At 35.1% G+C, this 26082-nt stretch overlaps 3 protein-coding genes across 5 annotated transcripts; all 3 read right to left on the bottom strand.

Moving 5' to 3' along the window:
• Window positions 1–59: 59 nt before the first annotated feature.
• Window positions 60–2211, bottom strand: LOC113499949. Of its 2 annotated transcripts, XM_026880559.1 has the most exons (3): window positions 1754–2211; window positions 1090–1396; window positions 60–972 (listed from the first exon to the last, which is right to left on the bottom strand). In XM_026880559.1, exons 2-3 carry the CDS (start codon window positions 1383–1385, stop codon window positions 111–113), a joined length of 1158 nt encoding a protein of 385 aa, XP_026736360.1. In that variant the 5' UTR covers window positions 1386–1396; window positions 1754–2211; the 3' UTR covers window positions 60–110. The 2 variants fall into 2 exon arrangements, with proteins under 2 accessions (XP_026736360.1, XP_026736359.1); XM_026880558.1 differs by lacking the exon at window positions 1754–2211 and having other exon boundaries at window positions 1090–1404.
• Window positions 2212–2253: 42 nt separating this feature from the next.
• On the bottom strand, window positions 2254–8096 carry LOC113499999. Of its 2 annotated transcripts, none has more exons than XM_026880641.1 (2): window positions 4964–8096; window positions 2254–4842 (listed from the first exon to the last, which is right to left on the bottom strand). In XM_026880641.1, exon 2 carries the CDS (start codon window positions 3974–3976, stop codon window positions 2831–2833), a length of 1146 nt encoding a protein of 381 aa, XP_026736442.1. In that variant the 5' UTR covers window positions 3977–4842; window positions 4964–8096; the 3' UTR covers window positions 2254–2830. The 2 variants fall into 2 exon arrangements, with proteins under 2 accessions (XP_026736442.1, XP_026736443.1); XM_026880642.1 differs by having other exon boundaries at window positions 4964–5209.
• Window positions 8097–10101: 2005 nt separating this feature from the next.
• LOC113499998 (piggyBac transposable element-derived protein 3-like) lies at window positions 10102–13332 on the bottom strand. Its single transcript, XM_026880640.1, has 2 exons — window positions 11980–13332; window positions 10102–11769 (listed from the first exon to the last, which is right to left on the bottom strand). Exons 1-2 carry the CDS (start codon window positions 11991–11993, stop codon window positions 10332–10334), a joined length of 1452 nt encoding a protein of 483 aa, XP_026736441.1. The 5' UTR covers window positions 11994–13332; the 3' UTR covers window positions 10102–10331.
• Window positions 13333–26082: the final 12750 nt, after the last annotated feature.

The raw sequence follows: 26082 nt of genomic DNA, 5'->3' as shown, positions 1-26082 counted from the left end.
TCAATTTACAATATTTCACTAAAGTAGTTTGAAATAATAGGAAAAAGAAACACAGAAAACTTAATTTAGTATATTTATTTTATATTTAAAAAATGTCGTTTTCTTGACGTCTATAGACGTCGGTGGCGTGTTTGGCACGATTTCGTTAGACGTCTATAAACGTCCGTGGCGTTCAAAAGGTTAAGCTGTACCACCAGTTTTTTGAGAAGATCTGGGAAATGTCCTTTGTGAACCGTGGTTTGTCTTGGATTCTTTATTTTGTAATTTAGTAAAATTTCTCGCCACAGTTTTTTTAATGGCCCGAAATAACAGACGTCCAACGGTTGTGTCAAATGTGACGAATTTGGAGGTAAAAATACAAAACGTATATTATTTCCTTCACAATATGACACAATTTTGGGATTTATGTGGGACGCTAAGTTATCCCCAATCAAAACTTTTGTACCGGTTTTGTTTTTAGCCCATGGTAGAATAATACTTTCAAACCAATCTTCGAACAAGACACTGTCAAACCATCCCGATTTAGAACGGTTGTATCTTGAACCTTTAGGACCGTTTAATGTCCATGTTGTATATAAATGCTCCGCCTTGTATACAACGTAAGGAGGTAGACATTCTCCTCCAGCAGTTATTGCGAACATTATAGAGATAGCACCTTTCGTGCTATTTAATACTCTTTCGGGGTACTTCACTCCTCTTTTGAATAAGCACTTTTGGGACCCTGGATCATCTGTTAAATTCGTTTCGTCATAATTTAATATGTTATCACTAGGAACACCTTTCAATGATAACTGTAAATTTGTGAAGTATTCCTTCATTTCATCAGGAGATTTTTCTGCACGGCTTCGTTTTATATTTTGTACCACTCTGTATGCTAATTTAGATTTATGTCTTTTTATAAAAGAGTATGCCCACTTCTTGCCGGGTAATTTGTTGTCAAAAATAGTAAGTCTGCCATTGCCCTCTAAGTATCTGAAAAAAGAATACCACTCTAAACTAAAGTAGGTATGTACATATTTATCTACAAGATTCTGCATATATTGAGTGCCTGTTGAATAGAATTGCTAATAAAACATATTTAATTATTACCTATGAACGACAATTCGCAAATCCAGAAGAGTCAAAGGACTGCCGAATTCTGCCGCTGCTAATAGAACTTTAATTATATTAGCTTCCTCTTGGTCGTTGAGCCTTGTCGGACATCCTGGACTCTTAGGATGTTTATTGTGCAGTTTGTCTAATAATGTTCGACGAGGTATGCCAAAAATTTTCTCTGCATCGTACGAGGACATTGTTTTATTTTGTAACGCATCTACTGCCAAATCTATCATATGCTGTGAGTGTTTTGTAGTGTATGACCGCCTATTGCGTTGCTTCGCTTGCATTGTCGGTAATTCTGCAACAACCAGTTTGTTATCAAATGTATCCGGAAACTTGAACTCTTTTTTCCAATAATTTATTAAAAAAATGTTTTGTCCATTTAAGAAAATATCTATAAAAAATTTACACAATTGTACTTACTTTTAAAGCAAAAAGCTCTACTATTTGTATAATATATATTATAATAATAAATAAAAGACAATAACAATGGAATTGACAACCCTAGCAGTAGGCGAAGTTCGGCAACAAAATGGCTACCAGTACCAACACAATGATATTTATTTAATTGTAGCCTCTAAACGTGAATAAGATAGATAATAATAGTGTCCAATGAAAGAGAGATATTTGTAGTTCATAATAAAATAAACATTACCTGTTCTGTAATACTGCCTAAAACTGAAGTTAAAACACCAGCAAAAAAAAACGTGTCGTCCATTTCACGGAAAAAACGCAATGGTGGCCAATAGTGTGAAGTAAGTCACAATTTATTTGCAAAATCTTGCCATACGTAAAAAATCCTTTGTATTTAGTAGTATTTTGCACAATTTGTACTAAAAATATGTTCGCAAATCTAACTTACTAAAAATTAGGCGAAGATAGGTAGAGCAGGCGAAGTCACGGGTTTCGACGGTATGAAATAAGTATCGGGTATAGGGGGCTATGTGTGACTAGTGTATATACAATCAACTTTTTGATTTAGCTACGTCTAAATCAAAAAGTTGAAAAAGTAGTGTATGCAATAGGTGATATTGCAATCTAGGCTTTGATAATATACATTATAATAACAAAGATAGAAGATATTTCTAGTAAGGGAATTCTATAATATTTTTAAAGAAATGGCATGATTTTCTTACAATAATTTTAATCAACTTAAAAAAAAATCACATAATTAGAAAATAATATTGTGTTATTAATTATTACAATCAAATATCTGATAGAACATAAAAATGGCTTAATTGCTTTAGAGACGTAATTAAAAGAAAACAAAATAATCAGTTTATAATTAATATTATTGGAACAACTAGGTACGTAATCTGGAGTGTCGAAAATGGAAAAAGTGTGAGATGAGTATATTTAAGGAAGTTTGAAAGTGGCACCAGTGACTGAAAAGGTTGAGAGCAAAGAAAAGTTGGATGGGAGTGTTAGGAAAGAAAAGAGAATCAGTGATAGCGTGATTGCTGACAGGATAGAATGGAAGAAAGAATATTGTGTTGCGTCAACCCCAATTAAAATAGGACAAGAGCAGGAAGATAATGATGGAAAAACAGCTATGTTATCACAAAAATTATTAAATGTATAAATGTTTTAAACAAATGGCAAAGTGTCGTAAAAATTATGGCAATCTTTAGGTAATACTGCTTTTAGTTGTTGCAAGTGATTGTACTTCGTTACAGTAATTGGAATTTTGGTAGGATGTAGTTGAGGATAGATTGCTTCCGAAGCTAGTAACCTAGGTCTCTTCGTCAAAACCCAGTTTAACTTCGATTGTCATCGTATTGTACTTTATTACTCTGATATCTACAACCTGTGGATCACCCGCTTTGCGACCTGGTCGAATACTTTTATAAAGCATATTTTCAGGTCGGGCATAATCTTTAACAAATTCATGATCTACATTAATTGCTTCATAGGGGTTAGTGCTTCGTGCCTCTTTGGTAATCGTAACATAATCACTGGGCAAAATTTCCCGATTTTTGAGTTTTCGCTCAATGGCACTGTGAACCGAGTCACACTCCATCTGAGTGTGACCTGGTTCTAAAAATTTTTGCATGATGATTACGTTGTGTTTTTTGCTTAAAAGGAGCAATGCATTTGCCAGCACAGAATTACGATTTTGGTATGTGCACCCGTCGGAGTAAATAACAATTGGTAACTGATGTGGAATACAATGTCTCTCTAAATAATCAATTAAAAATGTTGCAAAAGTGCTAGACGTTAAATCAGCAGAAGTTTCGTCGAACCAATAACAAGTGCAGTGCTTGGTTACTAAATTAAAAACAGTGAAATTATGGCACGTTAACTTTGTCTTGAAATATAAAGCACTAGCAGTAAGGTAAGGACAAATCTTTACAGCCTCTAAATCCATAGTCAAAAGTAAAAATTCTCCAGCAGCTGCTTTTTTCTTGTCCTCTTCTTTTTCTTGTCTAGCTCGGTTTTTCTTAATTACATGTATTTGGTAATCTGATTCATTTAAATTACCCGAATTGTAACTTGAACAGGTGTCACACATGTCCTTTTTAAGCGTAAATAGTGACAAATTTTTTTCATGAAAATTCTTTTCAAATGTAAATCTACTAACATTAGGTTGACTAGTTTCAGTGCAATATTTCTGATACGCTTTGTATAAATCGGTAAGAGAACGATAGATTGGTTCTATGAAGAGTTTAGATGTGTCTTTTCTTGCGTAATGAGACGGCAATTTCGGCAAACTGGTAAAAAAATTGTTTAAAATAGATAGTTTCGTTTCTACTTCTGCTCTTGGAGTCTTTGTTTTGGAATCATATATTGCATCATGGTTTGAAGTCATGCCAAACTCACTCTTTTTTACCCATGCTTGAACAGTAAACGACCCCAGTGCTAGAGTGTTTAAAAACATTTGTTTACATACCTGTACTTTATTTGAACAGTCTTTCTCAATTGGCAAAAATTATGACAGGGTTCCTTCCCGTCTAGATGGTTCACTAGCTGATTTAGTCTTCCGAGATGTACTAGATCGTGTCACCAATCTCGTAACATAAACTCTTCGTTGATCCCAGGTCATTTTCTTCCAAAAATTGCTATGTATATCCTTCCGACAATCTTCACTGAACCTATCACAGCCTCTTACCTTACTCTTCTTACAAAAATTGGAGACGCAAGTTGGTCCTAACCGTCTTGCTTGACTTAAAGTATCTTGTTGGAACTTCCTGTCTTTTGGTTTAGAATAGCCAAGATACTCTTCACCTCGCATTCGCTTCAAACGAGCCTTATTCCTTTTCCAAGATTTAGGATCAGCATTGTGACGACGTTTTCGACCTTCTTCCATATCTCCATAATTTTTTGGTACTCAGTCACACATTCTTCAGCAGAACTCCTTTCTTCAGGAATTTGGTAAACATCATCCGATACAGTTTCGATCTGATCCGATCTGGTAAACGCAATTAATACATCAAGATTATTGCTAATGGCTAACAAGGCCGGAACCGATGGCGACTTTTTTAGGGAACTGATCATGTTGTGTGTATCCTGTGTTAAATCAGATAATGACCAAGATCTTACTACGAGACGACGACGCCTGCATGAATTTAAAGAAGTAGATTCATAATCATTATTGTCGAGGATTTCTGTGGGCTCAAAGTTAGAGACATCTGGTGAACTTAAAACATCGACGTTGGTGTTGATAGCTTCCTTTGGATTAGCATCATCGCTTTGTTTAGGACTACAGCATTTTCCAGAAAGAGGCGTGTTGATATTATCTTCAGGCTAAAAATAAATAAATGATCATTATCAAAATATGTAAAGTTAAGGAATTCTTACAAAGTAGGTATTTACAAAGCAGAAAAACTTTATACGCAAAACCTTAACATGTTTTTTAATATCTTACCATTTCGTGTTGACGTCCAAATATCTGTTCATTTTCCTCAGGAGTACAATGTCTTAGGTTTGTTACCAAATCATCTTGTTGAAGTTCGCTAAGAATCCTTTTGCTTCTCACTCCTTGTAGAAATCGAGCCATAGCGGTAGTAATAATAATTATTGTTGGTCTATAAAAAAGATGATTATTATTGATGATGACTAAACACCAGTATTTTATTGTTAGTGCGAAATAAAAGTAATGATCCAATACTAATTAAACAAAAACAATTGCTTCTATTTACTTAAAATATACAAATAAAATTTGTACACTCGAACAATAACTTCTAACTTCTTGGAACACACCAATAGGAATAACGATAACATAATAGTCTTATGATATTATTGTAGTATAAAGCTTAATTTAAGTAAACGAATAACAAAAGCTTTATATTTTATTATTATAGTTCGGAAAAAAAACAAGAAGACTTCATCGCTTTTAAGATAACCTACTGTTATTGATGAACATATTCATTAACTTTAACAAATACACAAAAAAAAAGAAAATACACTACTAAATATGTTTTAACTGTATAAGCATTATATAAGGCAAAAAATAATTACCTAAAATCCCACTATTTACTTTAAAAATAACAAAAAACACTCTTTACGCCAACTTGCACGTTGCAACTTGCTCCGAATTTAAACGAAATGACAGAAGAAAAAAGGTAAGCGAATATCGCATGATCCGTTATACCCGTCTCACTCCCGCATTTTAGCCTATCTATGAAATATTATCCTTCCTAGACGCCAGCGGGACCATCCAGTCGGCCGGCAGCTGCGTGAGAGTAAGGACGCGTCTAGCAGGAGTGAAGATAGGAGGTCTTGACAGAAATAATTACGCGAAGGTTATTTAGTCGTTATTGTTATTAGTTCATTAGATGATATTGTCAGCAAATTTGAGGCATAGTTGCTTAATAGTTATTGTCAGTTATTAATAACTCGTTAAAAATAAGATATAAAGTTAGCTGCTTTTGCCAGCTCACGCAAACGATAATTTAAAGTCTATCTACATAAAAAAAGTAAAATCGCAAAAATGTCAGTTAGGAGTTCTTGTCACTTCATCGTCGATATACTAACATGCAAAAAATATATAAATATTATTTTTGCCTATACTTGAGCCAAAGTGTAAACATAGTTAACAATGTTGTTTCCTAAAAGCTAGTGTTTGAGCTTGTAAACAAATTAATCATTATTGAGTATAAAAATCCGGAAATTTATTTTTTATAATTAATTATAAGGAATTTCAACATAAATGAGGTAATATCCAAGAGAATTGTGAGTTTTGTTTTAGAATAAAATTTTACCTATGTGATCTACGATGAGTCGTTTTCCACTTGGATTTTTTAAGCCTGTAAATAAACCTTGTAAATGAACTTCTTTATTTGACTTATTGACTCATCTAGCCAAACTTTGTTCATAGTGTGCCCTACTATAGAATATTGTTAAGCGTATTACATACAACATAAATTCTTCAGTAATAAAACTTGTACTTTAAAATCATTTTATAATGAAGTATTTTCACGCCTGTTGATAGGTTTTTTTATAAACCTGTTTACTTACACGTTTAGGGCTCGTGAAATTCGTTTAATTTCACCTGTTTTGTTAACAACATAAATTTTGTTCGGATATGAATCCTTCGGCCACGTTTCTTCAACGTGTTTGAACACATTAATAACAGCCACCTTATTCGCTGAATGCATTGCAGTTTTCTTTGCTCGTTCTTTCTTCTGTTCATCTAAAGACAGGCGATGTTCAAACGGAACTGATATAAATCGGTTATTGAGATGGTCTACTATTTTCGTTGAAAAGAATTACACTCGGCGTCAAAAAAATCGCACCTTCTAAAAATTTCCTTGGAAGGACTTTTAACCTTACTTGGAATCAATGGTGTCTGTAGTGTTGGGTATCATTAGAAAGGTAAAGAAATGAAGAATACTCAAAAATGAAAAATCCATTCTGAAAGTGTTTTTGTTCAATACAAAAAAATAAAGTTTACAGTGCAATAAAAATCTTACATTCTAGCCATACACAATTACAGTACAATAACAAAAAAAGGTCGAAAAAGTTGCTTAAAACTAACCTAGATCTAGTGTTACCCCCCCTTGCCCTGATAACAGCCATCATACGTTCCCTCATTGATCTTATCAATTTAAGGACCTCCTGAAGGTAGTCGCGCACAATAGCTGCAGTGTGAGCACGAGCGTTATCGTGCATTAATGTGAACCCCTCGCCAATAAAACCGGCATAGGGGACCACATGTACTTCCAGGATCTCTGTTATGTACCGGTGACCAGTCAGCGATCCTTGCCCGCGAGCACCACCGCGGCACCGGTCCGGGAGACGCAAACAAGATCAGTTTTATCGTCGGCCGAAATGCCGCCCCAGAACATACAGGAACCGCCCCCATATTCTACTGTCTCCTGGATGCATACTTGGGCGAAACGTTCCCCCTGCCTCCTGTATACTCTTTTGCGTCTGTCATTGCAAAAGAGGCACACCCTCGTCTCATCTGAGAAGAGAATAGCTGTCCATTGATCTAGGGTCCAATCGACGTGTGCGCGAGCAAACTGCAAACGAGCTCGCCGATGCGAATTACGAGTATGAGGTTGATGATTTTGACATAATTTATGAAAAATAGTAAGTCTGTTTCGATATAAAATTACAATTAATGATATAATTAAGATAAAATAAAGTACAATTATAAGCAAGCTAAAACTACGCACATTCACTAATTTTTCACTGTTATTCACTGTACTGCTATCCTGCAACGCATGAGACAGGAACTGTAGGCTGCCTAGGTCAATATTATCCAGATTTATTGTTTTTCGTAGCTTAATGTCCTCTGGTGCTACGATGCTCGGTAAGTGTATGGTGGGTGTGCTACGAAAGCTGGCTCTTGTAGGCGACGTTGCCTTAAGGCAGTGGTTCTCTAACTTTTTTAAAGACGGAACCCTTTTGGGAAGCGAAATAATTGATGGAACCCTACAATAAAACAATTGTTTATATAAGTGTATTCTTTATAACTCAGAATAATAAAAGTACAATGTAACAATTACTTATTATTATTTACTTCACCAATTGTCAAGGACAATAATTGAAAACATTAAAAAAGAAAAAATCTAACTAGTGGGAGGTATGAAACTGTTTTTTATTTTTCATCAATTGTTTGATATCAGGTTTGATGGAAGAAAGTAGGAGTCTCATATCAGCTTCGGCGTCCAGTCTATTGCGATATTTTGTTTTCGTGGCTGCGTAGGTAGAGAATCCTGTTTCGCACAAATATGTAGTTGGGAACGGGAGAAGAATATCCAGAGCTATTTGGCCAAGCATTGCATATTCATCTTGGATTTTGCACCAAAAATCATTGAGAGGCGTCGTTTTGAACAGTGACTCCATACTTGTGTCTGATGACATTTCTAAAAGCGATTCATATATCTCGTTTGACATGTTTTCAGGCATTTCCAAGTTGGGTATAAAAGGATTATTAATCCATGAATTCACTTTAATTGTTGTATTGTGTTCTTCGGGAAAATACTTTTCAAAAGATGCGCGCATCGAACTGAGATATTGGACCAATTCTTCAAACACATCATCTTCAAACATTTCTGAATCGTTTTCGCTAACAAACTCACTGAGTAACGTAAAACTTTCTATTTCTTTCTTACCAATGCAAATGATCCAAAAATCTAATTTTCTTTTAAAAGCAGTTATTTTATTATAGGCCTGAAACACTGTTGTCTGTTTACCTTGCAACGATAAATTCAATTCGTTAAGTTTTTGAAAGATATCGGCCATAAAAGCCAATCGGAACAACCAAGTTCTATCATACAAACGGTCCTTCAAATTAAAAGAAGTATCTGCTGCAAGAAACATTTGTAACTCGGCTCTAAGTTCAAATAGCCTTGTTAAAGTTTTACCCCGAGACAGCCATCGCACTTCTGTATGGAGCAGCAGTGTTTTATGTTTGCTGCCATAATCTTCACACAATAATGAGAACAATCGGGATTGTAGTGGTCGTGATTTTGATAAAATTAATTATTTTTACCGCTTCATCCATAACTAATTTTAGATTTGACGGCATTGCTTCATCGCAAGTGCTTGTCTATGCAGAATACAATGACTGGAACTACAATTAGGCGCTTTATTTTTCATTCGTGACACTGCTCCTGCTGTTTAAAGCCGGGTCCAGACGAGTGTAACGTGTAATGTAAGATTACGTGTAATTTAGCATCAACAGAGTGGACGGCACACGAACTCAAAGCGAATTGTGAACGCGAAAATATTTCAAAAGCTGTTTCCACTCAGTTGCTACGAACATGCCGAATAGGAAGGTCGTGATAGCTGGTGCGGCTTTTATTTTCATGTATTTACTAACTGAAGACCGCAAAAGTCGGAAGCGTCGATGGTGGAAAACTAATTTGTATAAAAGAAGATCTTCTTTACTTGTGGAACTAAAATTTCAACATATAAGTGGTCAATATAAAAACTTTACCCGGATGTCGCCTACTGACTTCGAATATTTGTTAACAATCATTGCGCCTAAAATATCAAGACAAGACACTATAATGAGATCTGCAATTTCGCCGCAAGATAGACTGGCTCTAACACTAAGATTTTTGGCAACAGGAGATTCATTTACAAGCCTTCAATACACCTTCAGAATTTCAAAACAGTCAATGTCTTGCATTGTACCAGAAGTTTGTGAAGCGATTATAAAATCATTGAAAGAAAACATTAAGGTGAGTTTTACATATTTTTATTTATTTATTAAAATAACAAATTAACCCAGATAAGCCTGAAACTAAAATTTTCTGAAAATTTTGAAAAAAGTTACATTATTTAGTTTATTAGACCTTATGCAACATAAAAAAAAATATGAAAAAAAAATTACGTGTAAGGCTTTCAGGGAAACAGCCGTCCTATATGTAGGACAGTAGGATAATAAGAGGAAATAAAAGACCATTTATGACAAAACAGAATGTAATCAAAAAGTGTAGTTTATTAGATAACTATTGATTATATTACCCATTGTTATATGTAATTTACTAGATTAACACTATTTATGAATGATATGTTTCAAAACACTTGACACACACTCCAACATCACATTTCTTGCAACGTGTCAAACATTTTTTGTGACATTGACGACAGCGTGTTTGCTTCGATTGAGGAATAACCAGATGATTCATTTGGTCTTTACGACTATCAGCATGTTCATGATGGGAGGGTCGGCTAGGCCCTCTTTTGGCATTTTTTCTATTTGATTCAATCAAAGCAATTGCTACCCTTCTGCGAAAGCCAAGATGATCCAGTTTTCAATTATTTATTTTATATAACTACCATGCATTATGTTCGGCAAGATCAATCATGTGTGTGAGCAACGGCATGTACCATTTCTTACCTCGTATACCAATTCGGTAATGTGAAATATTTTCATCAGACCGATCCACTCCTCCCATATATTTGTTATAGATGGACACCATATGTGGTTCTTCTATGACAATGTTTCTCTTTTCACTTTGTGAGAAGCGTTTGGCAGATTGTTTAGGATTTATCCCTACAGCATTAGAAGCAATACTGAATATATTATTGTCATGCCATTTAGCAATAATGAACGTGTTGTCATGTGTCGTTCTGTAATCGATAGCACCACGTTCCTTTTTTTTCAGTAACTTCGATGTAATCAGAGGACAACTAGATGTCCTGTTTTCTCGAACTGTCCCAGTCCAACGAAGGCCTTTCTTTGTTATCTCTTCCAGCAAGGGCGTCCCAGTAAAAAAAATATCAAAAACTACGTGGTAAGGAAGGTCAAAGCCACGTGAAATCAGCACATCACAAAAAGTGAGAACAACGCTTGCACCCAGCCCCAATTCTTTATATATTGGATTGCACATAGTTGTAGCGCCTTGGTATGGTTCCATCCATAAAACATACCCTAACCGTGTAGCACCAACCCAAGCTTTGAACCCGTACCTAATAGGTTTACCTTTTATGTGCTGTTTGCAGCCATGTCTACCATAGTAGGGGATCATGGCCTCATCTACACTGTAATGCTCTTCAAGAGGAGAAAACTCTAAGAACTTTTTATTTAGAAGTGTAACTAGGGGGCGTACTTTTGTGTATTTGTCTTGCAAATCCAGATTATCATTGACATGAAGGTGGCGAAAAATAAAGTCAAATCTATCCCTAGACATAGCCGAGCTGATCAATTCATTCTTTGTATCAGGGGAGTTTTCCCAATACATTCTTCTACGGGGGAGCCATGAATAACCACTAACCAACAATATGCCAATGAAACATTTCATATCTTCAGTGGTTATGTCTCCAGGCAAATTCTTTTTGACAGCATATTTATTGCTCTCTGACACCAACAACGAAATAACATCTTCATCTAAGAAGTTTTCAAACCACTCAATTGGGCGCTTATCTTGGCAAGCGCCTTGAACATCTGGCCAATTCACGGGATTTTTTGCCAAGTCCCGTTTTCTCCATGCGTAGGTACGCCTACGTTTAGTTCGACCTGTAGAATCAGAAGGTTCTTCTTCTGTATCACTCACCATAATCTGCCCTTGAATCATTACTTCAGCCGGTTGAAGCAGAATGTTTCGTGGCAAATTATTCAAAGTTACATTATCTTCTTCACCCGAATCTTCGTCAGTGAGACAGTCAGGATCAACAGGAGGAGGTAAAATACATATCAGTCGTTCTCTATAATCTTCTTCATTTTCAGAAACATTTTCTAAAGCATCTAAAATTTCATGCGCAGCTAACGGTCTGTAAAGAAAAAGTTGTATTATTGTACTAAAATCATGTATATTATCCTACTGTCCTATATATAGTACGCTAGTATTTGTAACAAGTTATACGTAATTTATTTATATTATTTTGCTAGAATATTTATTTAGTACAAAAGTTAAGGTTATCAACTAGATATTAACACAGAAAAAAATAACTCATGAGTAAAATATAACTTTTTATACATACCTGTCATTTGCCATGTCTGCAACGCACTTGTATTACACACTTATAAGGTAAAATATACGGTAAAAACTGTTAAAATAACTGTCTTTTTATTTTTTCTAATAAAGCTGACACGTTTCTTACTACAAATCATAAGACTAAATAATCTTAGATAAAGAGAGTATTCTGATATTTTTTTTTATTTCTACTGTCCTAAATATAGGACAGTAGGCTTATCTGGGTTAAGCTATTGTATTAAGTAGGGTTAGCAAAAATAAAATTATTCCAAAATTAAAATTAGAAAGTTAAATCAAATTGTATCTTCAAATCATGTAGTACAAAATTTATTCTTTTCAAATCAGGTCATTCACAAAATCTACATCTTCATATGAAGTTTGAGATAATTCTGAGGGAACAGGTGAAGCATATGGAGCAGTAGGGCAACTTGTCTGAATTTGACCTGTTGAATACCCTGAAGTAAGTTCTGAGCGATTAGACAAAGAAGGTGGTTCATTGCAGTATCTTGATGAGGGAACCGAGCCTGTAATTGAATGCCGATGGATAATAATGTCGAGAAAAGTTAGTGCATCCTTCATCGGCTTTGAATATTACGTCCATTATTGCTCGCTGCACTTTTAGTACTTCTGTTATATTGTTGCATCTTGCTGCATATAAAATTTGAAAAGAAAAGTGTTTCACTGTCAAAATTGTTTGGATTATTGTTTCGGGGTTCAGGAGTAGGACTAGAAGCAGCACTCTTTAAGCAGGCCAAGAGCCTCCGAAAGCATACCCATTTTTTTATTTTCGTCTGTTTTCTTTTTTTTTTTGGGCCTGACCAGTTAGTGATATAAATTCTGAACTGTTATCATTTTCTACACTTGTAGATGCACTCTGTTCCGGTTCATTTGCAATCTGTAATTAAAAAGAAATTCATTGTTTCAGCTGCCAAAAAACAGAGTCAGAATGGATCTCAAACAGATTTGATGAATTGTGGAATTTTCCCCATTGTGCCGGAGCCATGGACGGTAAACATGTCATTCTCGAGGCTCCGGTACATAGTGGCACAGAATATCGTAAATACAAATCGAATTTCAGTATAGTGATGTTTGCTTTAGTAGACGCGGAATATAATTATAAATTTCTGGATGTCGGATGTCAAGGCCGCATTTCAGATGGTGGAATTTTTAAAGAAACTGAATTATATAAAAAACTAGAAAATAATTCTTTAAGATTGCCTGCACCTGAAGCACTGCAAGGTAGAAACAAAGTAGTACCATATGTTTTTGTAGGAGACTCTGCCTTCCCTTTCAGTGGCGAAGGGTGAATTTTCTTAGAAGGGAAGCCGGACCAAAAAAAAACCTTACCTTGCTTGTGATGCGCGAATTCTAGTTATTATGGCTTGTATCTTATATCTTGTACGTTGAATTATCTTTAGCATTCTTATTATGAACTACATGCGTATTAGCAAAAAATGTTTCTATTCTATGATTTCCGAAATCATGCAATGATAAACAACTACGGATATGTTTTTCGGTCTGAACATGTTTTTAGATGAATTTGTAAGATTATTAATATCATTAAATCCCGTGTGGCTCCATAAGCTGTTAGAATCTGAGCATAACAAGCAAGGAAAACAAAACATTTTATTTAATTTACAACTTCCCTTGAGCCAAGGATACTTGATGTAAAAAGAACTAATATAATGTTTGAAAAACCCATCGCGTCGTTTATAATAAAATAATCATGTCAGGGCGAGCACGGCCTAAATGAATTACGTGATTTTTTATTTTCAAAACTCAACTTTGAAAAGGATGTTTCCTCAGTCGACAAATCTGTCAGGCAGCATTCTACGTTCACTAATGCCGCCATGCTATCGAAGTTACTCTATTATAACATATTACTACTTAAATAACAACTGCTTCTATTAAAACTACAAACTAAAACAACTTACCTAAATACCTGCGTGAAATAGACGACTACCAAACAATATAACTAAACTGCACCACACTGCACTAACACGACACAAAACTATCACTAATTCACTCTAGTTTACACTAATTTAAAAAATTAATTTCAACAATAGTACATGACCAATTCTAAATTATTATACTAATATATCGAATGAAATGCAAATGGTCTGGTGAAAAAAATATAAAGTTTGACAGATAAATGACCGCGAACTAAAAGTGAAAAGAACCTATCATTCTATCCCGTTCCGGCGGACAACGAAGTTCGGTATCATTCTATCTCTTTCTGGCGTATCTCTCCGTCCCTATAACTCGAAAAATTGCGGCTTCCCTAGCTCCTAAGATGGGCACGCTTTGTGACGTCAAGGTCACGATCGCTGCAATAGAAACTTTGTACTGGATTCCTGTTTCGCCTTACGAGTTACCTTAGTCCTTACTAACGACGACCAAATGTGCGTGAGCGGGATTTATTGCGCGGTGTAAAATGGTAGGCGGATTTTTTTTTATAGTTATTTTTAAAAGCAATTTTATTGTTATATCAGTACTATAACTTCGTAAATTATTAATTTGTTTCAATGATAATGAAAAATAATAGACACTAGTATTTCCTGGTCAAGGAAATCTCTTACTTGCACTGCGAAATGCGCTGGGCAGCCATCTTGTTGAAACCACATGTCGCGAAGATCTGCTAGTGGTACGTGCTCTAACAGGGTTGGTAAATCTTCTCTTAAAAAATGTAGGTAATTAGTTCCATTCAAGTACTCAGGCAGTTCAATAGCCCCAATAATTTTACCGTTTAAAATTCCGGTCCACAGGTTTACTTTAAAACGATACTGGGATCTATCTTCTCGCATTAAATGTGGATTCTCCACATGCCACTCGTGATAATTGTGCAAGTTCATGTAACCACCTTTTTTAGATGTCGATTCATCTGACCAGAGAATTTTTTGGATGAATTGGGGATTCTCATTATGCCTCTGTAGCATTGTTCTACAAAAAGAAATCCATTCCTGATAATCTCGAGGTAGAAGACTTTGAACTCGTTGTACGTGAAACGGATGCATTTCGGTTCTTTGTAAAATACGATGAGCAGTGCTTTTCGGTATTCCCGTTCTTTCTTCAATTCCACGTACGGAAATACTTCGGTCACGTGCGACCTCTTGCAATACTTCTTCCTGGAAAGGAAACACAGGTCTACCTCCAGCCTGTATTTGATTCGGGAAATGGCCGCCCTCTGTGAGTGAACGGTGCACATTAACAAACACGCGGTGATCCGGGTAGCGCTCTAAATTTGGATATCTTTCACGATAAAGTCTAGCGGCAGCACTTGCGTTGCATCTGCATTCCCCATACATGAGGTGCATGTTCGCATATTCTTGTGAAGCAGAGAGAAGCCAAAGTTGCCGGTATGTTATCAACAAGTCCAATTCACAAAGATTCAAGTCCAAAAAGAGAAGCCAAAGTTGTCAGTACTAAATCAACACAAGCGAATACGTACGTGCGCAGTAGACGAATGAGCGAAACGTACTAACTGGTTGGTGTCGGACTGGTAGCGTAGCCATTTGCTTGGCTGAAACTAGTGCGAATGAAACAGATAGATGCCATAGCTAGCATCTATCTGTTTCATTCGCACTCGTTTAAACGACGCATCTCCGTCTCAATGCGTGGCGTCACTATCTGTCTCGCTCACTCATGGCAAACATACCCATTATCCATCTCTCTCATCATTTTGCCTTAAAATTAAGAACCTACCTAGAGCTTGTGCGAATTAAAAACATTTTAACTGAGTAAAATCTGATAGCAAAAATCGGGTTACTTGAGGTTTTAATTTTTTTACTCTTTTCTATTGTATGGAACTAACAAGTATTGTACCATTTTAGAATTCTGATTAAATGCGCCAACTTTTAATGCTACTTGCCTCTAGTACATTTTTTTTATAGGAGGGCCTGTCAAAGTCGACGAATCTTGAAAATTTTAAATTCGTAGTTTAACAAATAGTCTCAATTCTCGGGAACTTACGGCAATTGTGTCATTATTTTTTATTGGGATTCTAGAAATGTTATTTAGGATTACGTTTCCAAAGTTCAAATGAACAAAAATAAAAAAGAATAACCACAATAACCGAAAAATGGTACAGTTTGATCAAATTTCTAGGTTTTTCTTAAAATGCCCATAATTTTCAAACTGCATGGGATAGATTTTTTTTCAGATTTTTCTCGTGATGGTTATGATCAATCCTGTCACCCCGTTTCGGCTTGACGTTGAGTTTTGGGACACCCTGTATACAACGTGTCCCAAAATTCAACGATAAGCCGGCGCCAAAAGGTAGACCTGCTCATGAGTACATAAGGAAAAATAATAAAAAAAATATAGCTAGTTTTTTTTTTTAGTTACAAGGAAAATTTAGAATTCCTTTGAAATTTTACACCCATCATGATATTTTGAACGACCACGATGACAATTTCTCAAATATGCTTAAGAGTTTTTTTTTATCTTATACCTAAATAGTGCTATTATACACCACAACTCTTAAAAACACCAAATTGCCCGCAGTTTTTACACAAAAAACGTTCAAAATCATTTTTTTCCCTAAAATTATGAAATATTTTTACTCTTAGTGTACTTTGACTCATGGTCTTGTAAAAAAAAAGTATGGACACCACTATGGCAAGTTGTTTTTAAAATTGGCGCAACTAATCAAGATTCTAAAAAGGTATAATACTCCAAAATAACTGGCCACAAAAAAAAAATATGTCTACCATTTGTAAACAATACCCAAATTCATTAATTGTTCATGTTGTTAGTAATAAATATTATAATGTTCCAAAAATGAATAAAACAATGGAAACTATTTTTGTAATTAATTTATTAAATAATTAACATTACAGTAAATGTTCAAACTGTTTTCCTCCGGCGTTAATACAGGCACGACATCGCCTTAAAAAGGACCTTTTTATCTTTCTTGCATATCTTCTTGCATTGATATGTGCCGCAGTCTGAGTTATTTCATGCCGAAGCTCATCTAATGTCGCAATCGGTTTCGCGTAGACCCTGTCTTTGAGACAACCCCAATAAAAAAAGTCCAGGGGGTTTAGGTCGGGTGATCGGGGTGGCCATAAGATAGGACCAAGTCGCCCGATCCAACGCCCCGGGAACTCTTGGTCTAGGTATTGTCTCACAGGACTAGCGTAATGAGCTGGGCAACCATCATTTTGAAACCACATATTTTGAAGGTCACTTAAGGGGACGTCTTCTAGTAATTCTGGCAAATTATTTTGTAGAAAGTTCAAATAACTGTCCCCATCCAAGTTTCCTTGTAATTCAAAAGGCCCAATCACTTTTCCATTTAATATTCCCGTCCATAAATTAACCTTAAATTGATATTGGGATTTCTCTTGTCTCATCACATGTGGATTCTCATTGCTCCAGCTGTGTAGGTTGTGAAGATTTAAATAACCATCTTTCTTGCAGGTTGATTCATCCGACCATAATATTTTTCCCAGGAACTGAGGGTCTTCCCGGTGCTTTTGAAGCATCACACGACAAAATGCGATTCGCAGTGGATAGTCTTGAGGTAGCAATGTTTGCACACGTCTGTAATGATAAGGGTGCAATCGGTGACGTTTTAAAATTCGATGTGCTGTACTTTTTGGGATTCCCGTAGTTGCTTCTATGGCACGTACTGAGGTAGTTGAATCAATGTTTATTTCATTGAGAACTTCTTCATCACATTCCGATCTAGGTCTTCCAGCGTTTCTTCTAGCTGAAGGCAAACGACCCTCCGAAAACGCTTGATGCACATTAATAAATACTCGATAATCAGGATATCTTTGAGCGTTCGGGTACCTTTCTCGATACAGTCTGCTCGCAGCGTTAGCATTACACCGACATTCGCCATAAATGAGGTGCATGTTAGCGTATTCTACCGACGTGTATGGTAGCGGCATGATAACGCGTAACAGCCCAAAATACGGCAAAAGTCCAAATCACAAAACAATGTCACAGTCCAAAATAATGCCAGGTCAGTTCAGTTCACAGATCACTTAAATTCAGTCCAAAATGTAAAGCCAAAAGTCGTTAGTACGAGAGCTACGTCAATTGAATACGGATATGCGCAAGCAATACGGAGGAGCAGAGCGTACTGACTTGCTGAGAACATGATCTCTCTACTTGAATTATTGTCATACAACAATATACCTATCTATCCCTCTCTACCTTACACATCTCGCTATCTCTCTCTCTCTCTCTAAATTTTGAATGTTATCGTACATTCCATTAAAATTCTAGGAATTTGCAACATCTGGCTAATTTTGTACAAAAAGTAAAAGTGATTTCTACGAATAAGAACAATTGAGAAATTTGGGTATTGTTTACAAATGGTAGACATATTTTTTTTTGTGGCCAGTTATTTTGGAGTATTATACCTTTTTAGAATCTTGATTAGTTGCGCTAATTTTAAAAACAACTTGCCGTAGTGGTGTCCATACTTTTTTTTTACAAGACCATGAGTCAAAGTACACTAAGAGTAAAAATATTTCATAATTTTAGGGAAAAAAATGATTTTGAACGTTTTTTGTGTAAAAACTGCGGGCAATTTGGTGTTTTTAAGAGTTGTGGTGTATAATAGCACTATTTAGGTATAAGATAAAAAAAAAATCTTAAGCATATTTGAGAAATTGTCATCGTGGTCGCTCAAAATATCATGATGGGTGTAAAATTTCAAAGGAATTCTGAATTTTTCTTGTAACTAAAAAAAAAAAACTAGTTATATTTTTTTTATTATTTTTCCTTATGTACTCATGAGCAGGTCTACCTTTTGGCGCCGGCTTATCGTTGAATTTTGGGACACGTTGTATAAAACTTCTTATGCTGGAAGTTTGATTTAAATATGTCAAAGTAATAAAGGTAAAGGGATATATGCAGTCTCATTATGTTGGCTACGACCATGCGTACTAAATACCTACTTCAAAAGGCTCTATACTAATATACTGATAAAATATTGATCTGCTAATTCTACATTAATAAAAGATCGTGTACCTACTACCCGTATCAATTAAGAATATCGAGTCTAACCACTGTAGTTTAACTTTATTTCTTCGGTGGGAGTTCCGTAGGTTTCGTTTAATCCTTCAGTTAAAAGATTATCATCGTCTGTATTATATTCCTCTATGTTACTTTCGTCTATATATTCACAAGCGTCTTGCTCGTAGTCATAATCAGGCTGCTCTTGGTCGTTAAGCATATTATTGCATACGGTACACATAGAGACGTCAGCATTCTGTCTAGATTGCTGGTTATTATTATTTATTCCAAATCGGAACTGTTGATTAGGGTTAGCTTTGAAAAATCCTGACTGCTTATAATTATTATTCACTGTTCGCGGAAATTGCTGTGACGGACCATTAAAGGGCCTATTCAAGTTAGGTCTAAATGGTTGCTGCAAGTTGGGCTTGAACCCTTGCGGTTGATTATTAAATCTATGGAACGTTATTATTATTCGGTAGAAAATTAGATTTAAATGTCGCTAGTCTGTTAGTGGGCCCAAATTTCTTCCGGGTTTCATTTTACCCAGTTTAGTAACGTAACTCTTGCCTGCATTGCGGAACATTAATCTAGAATCTCTATCTGCCCTTCTTTCCTTTAATGATTTTCGTTTTTTTTATTTGAACACGAGCATCCAGGTTCTGGTCCAGTGATCGTGCTATCTGAGTTATCAGAGCTTTCAGGAATTATCAGTTTTTTGGTATATCTTTTCTTTGGTTTACCAGTCGACGAGCTTGTTTCAGTTGAGTCGGTTTCACTGTTTAGTATAGATTCATCACTACCCGAACTGAAATCTAAAATTCTATACTTCATTTATTATAACATTAGAAAAAAAGGCTCGTAGAAGCAGGAGTGCGAAACATTTCATTTCTATGTTAAATTACAACAATTTTAATTTAGTGTTTTGATTAAAACTGTTTTAAAATGACTTTAATAGGTAGTATTAAATACTATCCAAGATCTATTTATGAAAGTTAATCATTATCGGCAATAAAAATATTTTTTTAATTTATCTTCATTTATAATGGCATCTACCATTCTAAAAACTTACAATGAAATGAATGCATGAAAACCACAATCTTAACATTTAGTCACTATCATCACATGATGATTTATATATAATTAAGATTGAAGGAAGTAAGTGTTTTTTTTAAATTAGATTTTATTTAAATAACATCTTCACATTTTAAACTTATAACACAATGCATAAACGCGTTGGTAGAACTACTTCATCTTCAATTTAGTCACTAGCATCAGATAATGAAGATGAAGAAGTTTCACCAACGTTAATAATGAATTTTTCTATCATATCATCCATTACGCTATCAAGCTGGCAAAACCTTTCCTCTTCTTTAATTGCGTGAGCAACGCATGATTGCCATCGTTCTGACGTAATATTTTGTAGGGCTTGGGTAAGTAAGTGTTTCACTTCGTTTAACTTGAATGTTTTATTATGTTGGGCCACATACCCCTTCATTTGAGCCCATATCAATTCGATGGGATTGAGCTCACAGTGGTGGGGCGGAAGGCGCAAAACTGAAATACCTTTCTCCCTAGCCATCTCACCCACAACACACTTTTGGTATAAATGCTTTTGTTTTTAACTTTTTCTAATAAAGTTGACCTAAGGTCTTTTTCCCCAAATGGAATATTTTTACTTTTTAACCACTCCTGTATATCTGCTTTCCGTGTGGCTGCAGTTGGCAGCTTCTCCATTTTTCGGGAGTGGTATGGCGCATTGTCCATATCAAAAATTAATTTAAACCACTTCTCAAAGTTAAATGAGTCCATTTCAGAGTGGTAATCACCATCACCTTTCTTTGCATCAAATATTAAAGCAGCGTCTGCTACAAATCCTTCAGTTGATCCTGTGAAATATCGTATATACTACAATTAACCCTTTAACCGCTTGGCTAAATATCAATTGTCGTGCCCCTAGCGCGAGGCTACAAATTCACAAAATAATACCTACAATAAATAAGGAGGGGCATTCGTTGTATCGATAAAAAAAGTCAAAGAATTTTTTATGTTTTTATTTTAAATCAGCCTTATGGCTTCTACAAACAGGCGCGACACAAAGAAACCGCTCATGTCTTTGTGTCGCGTGTCGCGCCTGTTCGTAGGACCTTTAAATTAACCACCCTAATCACTTTCTTCGTATCACAATCGTTCATCTTTAAGCTAATAAGTAAATGTTTTTAACAGTTACTAATTGTTTAACCTTACTAAATTCGAATTGTTTACATCACAATAATCTCTTATTAATCGACTAGGTACTTTTTTTCTTTTCTTATAAATCTACCTACAACAGCAATGGCTAAATCTTTGTATCACAATTGTTTAATCTTACTATCTAAATTTTAATTACTTACATCAAAATAATCTCTTATTATTCGACTTTTTCCTTTTCAAATCAAACTAAGTATAATAAATCTTTGAATCACAATTGTTTTTTTTGTTTTTGCTTACCAGTTACTAATACTTTACATCACATTCATTTACACATATTCCTCAGTATACTATAAAATACCTAATAAGTTTTGATTACCTATTAGATCAAATGCAATGATTTACGCATTTATAATAAGTAGGTTATAGTTGTTACAATTCACGAGCGCACTTTTCATTTAGATGTGTGTTGAACTGTTACCTATTTGTAACTACCTATGAATGACGTCAGCGCGCAACTGTTCGCTTCGTCGGGCACACACACAATGTGCAATGTACACGAAACCTACACGGAAAGGCTTGAGTGCGCTCGTGAATTGCAACTATAATTAGAATTACGCAGTCATAAGCTAAAAACAAAAAAAAGGACAATTAATCAGTCAAACAGTAGGTAACAAGTAGTAGGTACATGATTCATAAAATTATTCGTTGTCTGTTTTTATCAGACGTATTATAGATGTCACAAAATGTGTGTACGTTTCTATAAATTTATTCGTGCGAGTCACATTAGTACCGAAATGTTTTTCGGCTAATATTTTTGCCGTTTTTGAAATTAGGTCAGTGCTGATCGCTTCGTATTGTGTGCCTACACTTGATATTTTTGTTAGAGTTTGTGTTCCTCTTGATACAAATAAATCAGGCGTACTATCTGTACTTCGTAAGTCACCGTCATGTGGTACATAGTAACATAACTGGGATTGTGCTACCGACGAAGGCAAACATACATCTTCTACATCTTCAAGATTCATTTCGTCTTGACTATCGCTAGTTGGATCCAAAATTGATTGACTACATTCCTGAGACTCGTCATACTTTCCTTAAAAGCAATTAAATATAAATAAGTACCTATAAAAATGGCTACAGGATGTGTATAATCAAAGGCTACAAGTATCAATTTGGCACAATTTACTTACTTTTCGATGTCATTTCGTTTTCTATCAAATTTAAATTTAATGCTCAACTTCTATCAGCTCATCAGCTTCTATCTATGGTATTCCGCAGCACATGTGTCAACGCAAAGATAAACATTACACGTTTTACACATATACCGTGTGTGTGATCTTTTATTCTTAGTCGCGTATACTTTACAACGCTGACTTTTGCCACTGGGAATTCGTACAGGAAAATGTGCCAAAGCATCGATATGTAGACTGCGAGGAGGATTGGACTGAGTACCAGAAGTGAACGCTGGGCTATTTGCAATTAATCTTTTATTTTTTTCTAAAAGTTGCCGTCTCACATTTAATTGAAAATCTGCAAAACTATGTTTTTTGTTATTTTTTAAGACTCTGAACAAATAAAAAGCATTAAGCATAAACAAATCGATGATGTGGAAGCCTAATTTTTTATACCACTTCCTAGTTTTCCTTATACAACCTATGCTACTCATCATCATGTCGGTGATGTCCACTGTTCTAGATTTTAAAGTTCAGATTTGCTTGTAGGAGTTCGATGGTAAGAGAAAGACGTGATTTCTCAATACTGTTTTATTTGCTACTGACTTACTACTGACATTTAAGAATTTATATTTAATATTATAATGACACCATGCAGGTTATATACATAAAAAGGAGTTTTAACACAACATAGGTTCTAACACAACATCCACCGAACCCATGTTTTTATTGTAATCTATTACACATTGCGGCTTTAATTTAGGCAGACCAGAAAAATGATCCAAATTGTCTGACGGAACAATTTTGTCATCATGTATGGTAGACAGCATGGTAACAGCTTTTTTGTCTTGCCATTTTAACGCTAAAAGAGGAGGAGATGAAAATGCTTCTATTTCTCCACGCTTAAGTTTTTTGAATTTTGGCATATGTTTCCTATTACTTTTGACCGTACCGCATGCATAAATGCCTCTTTGTTTTAAATAAAGAAGAAGTCGCGGACTAGAATACCAATTGTCGACATATAGCTCTCGATTACTATGATAATAACCTTGTACGAGTTCAGTGACTACTGATCCTGTAATACCTAAATTTGGTACATGCTCTATTTGTGTTTGTGAACCACAGTAAACAATGAAATCAATTATAAACCCTGATTCGACATCACACAAAACAAAAAGTTTTATTCCAAATCTGTTTCGCTTTTTTGGCAAATATTGTTTGATTACCAGACGACCTTTGAAAGGCACAATGCTTTCATCAATGCATAGTTTGCCTCCGGGGACCAATGTGTGTCGAAATTTTTGTCGTGCGTGGTCAATCATCATTTCAATTTTATATAATCTTGATAAATTACTTACATCGTGTACTTCAGAAAATGAAAGCATTGCCAGTATTGCGCAATATCTATCTCTACACATAATACTATGAAATATGGGACTATTAAAAAGGGGGTCTACAGACTAATGTTCTTCAATAGTGAGCCTTTTATTCTTTGTAAAGAGCATCGTAAGGGCTAAAAAGATATAAATGTCATGAACAGTCACATCTTGCCACCTTTTTAAACGAGCGTACACCCTTAGATCCGTATGCCTGACATAGAATTGGTGATATTTGTTAGTAAAATAACATATTTTTTCTACTAAATCATTGCCACAAAAATGTTCAAAAATATCCAGTTCCGAGGAGTCGCTGCTCAAAGGTACTGAAGGTGATACCCCCGAAATAAATTCGTCAAAGTTTTCTTTATCAGGTACAGTTATGTCTAACGTCCAATTAATGCCTTCATTGTCGTCATGATCCTGAAATGACAAATTAAAATTTATTACGTAAGTATATTATTTTTTATATTCATTAGGTAGGTATATAACTTTAACAAATAGGAACCTAGTTAGCGTTCCTGCACACAATGCCGTCACCGCGCCGTCGCACAGTGGGACCGAAACGGGTTCACTGTCTCAAAAATGTGTATCTCTTTTGTCTTAAGTGATAACAACTTGAAAATTTCTACATATGTTATTGAATGTATGGGCTTTTTAATGAAACAAGTTTTAATTAATTGAACTTTAAACTTTATTATATAAAAATATTTAAAAATAGAAATGTCGAAAATATTATACAAAAAAAAAACAAAATTATGAAATAATTAGTGTTTATAAAGTCAACCATATAGTTTTTTATCAATCAAATCATAGTATATTATTTATTATATTATTCACTTTCAGGCAAATCCAAGAGCATTTTGGCTTCATCAAACAATTCCTTGTCTACAGTAAAGGTTGGTGTTCTCAGGCTTGAAATATATGGATCTGATGTAAATAATAATGAATGTAGAACATCTTCATTAGTTGCTGAACGAGAACACTTCCTGGAATGATGTAATCGGTATCGTCTGTAATCTTTGTTTCGCGCTTCTTGTGCATCTTCAGACAATTGGCCTATTGGTAAAATTGCAAAATGTCTTATAACACTTTCCCCATGAATAAGGATTTTATGGAGAGAGGATGGCATATAATACCAATTATATTTATTTACAAATATTTGAGCACTATCCATTGCGTACTGACCGAATTTGGTAGCATTTATTGCGATTCCAGATGACATTGTTTGTAGTATAATATATAGCCGTTTTATCAATTCTTCGTCAACACCAGTAATATTAGCTGAACAATGGTAGTTTGAAAAGAATCTCCGCGCAGTATTACCATCATTACTGTTACCAGTTCCTTGTCGGGGTTTGTCTATATGGAGGCCAAGTTCATTTCGGAACCTACTTTGCACACATTTTTTCTTCTCTTCTTTGCTTATTTTATTTTCTGGAGTTGTTGCTGACCATTTCTTAAACGAAAGATTATAAGAAATATGCAAAATGGTTTCCATAAATCTAATCCAGGCATGAAGAGTGGAAAGGCCATATTGGAAAGCTTCTTCGTTTTCGGGTTTAGAAGAAACTTTGTTTAGATCATTCATCTCTCTAGGTCTTGCTCCACATATAGTACACACAGAACTAGATGATGTATCTGTTAGTACTTGAGCAACTTTTCCATCAATCATGGTCAGCAATAGTTCATGTTTGACTTCAACTACGGTGTCATCTTTGCTTATCAGTGATGGAGTAAGTTCATCAATTTGTCTCTTGATATTATCAACAGTCTCTTTAGTCTGCTGTGGAGTTTCCTTGACAAATTTTATGGAAATGGGTCGGCAATAGCGAACAGAAGAGCACGTAGTATTTTGCCAGACTACAAGATTTGTTGATAAGTCAATTAGTTTTATAGGCACAAGAGAAGCAATGAATAAATTGGCATCTGATATTAGCTGGGTCTCACCTGGCAAAGCCTGTTTATATTCACTTTGACCAGATGATCCGTCACAGCCCCATTTAACGTATAACTTCAGATTTCTGTATCCTGGTTTGTATACCGAATTAATTTGAAGAATCCGAGCTGTAGTATGATCTAAAAGATCTTGGAGTTTGATAGAAGCTCCAATGTCATTAATTTCGATACTAGAACTTGGGGGATAGCACATTTTTTTAGCATCTAATATCATATTATATGACGGAAAGATAAATACATTTTTTTCAGATAAACGAGACCTTAATAATCCGTACTGAGATTTCGTTAAGTCCAAATCAATAAACATACACAGAGCTTCATCTTTTGAATAAGGAGTTATTAATTCCGTATCATCTGTCATCTTCTTAAGGACTTCCTTTTTGTCTTTCTTGGGTAAAGTTCGTACAATACTCAGAATAGAGGCTTCGTCTGATTCAC

Source organism: Trichoplusia ni, chromosome 13 (assembly GCF_003590095.1).
Source record: "Trichoplusia ni isolate ovarian cell line Hi5 chromosome 13, tn1, whole genome shotgun sequence".
NCBI lineage: Eukaryota > Metazoa > Arthropoda > Insecta > Lepidoptera > Noctuidae > Trichoplusia > Trichoplusia ni.
Note: the sequence above shows the minus strand (reverse complement) of the source record. Positions and strands in the feature narration are given on the sequence as shown.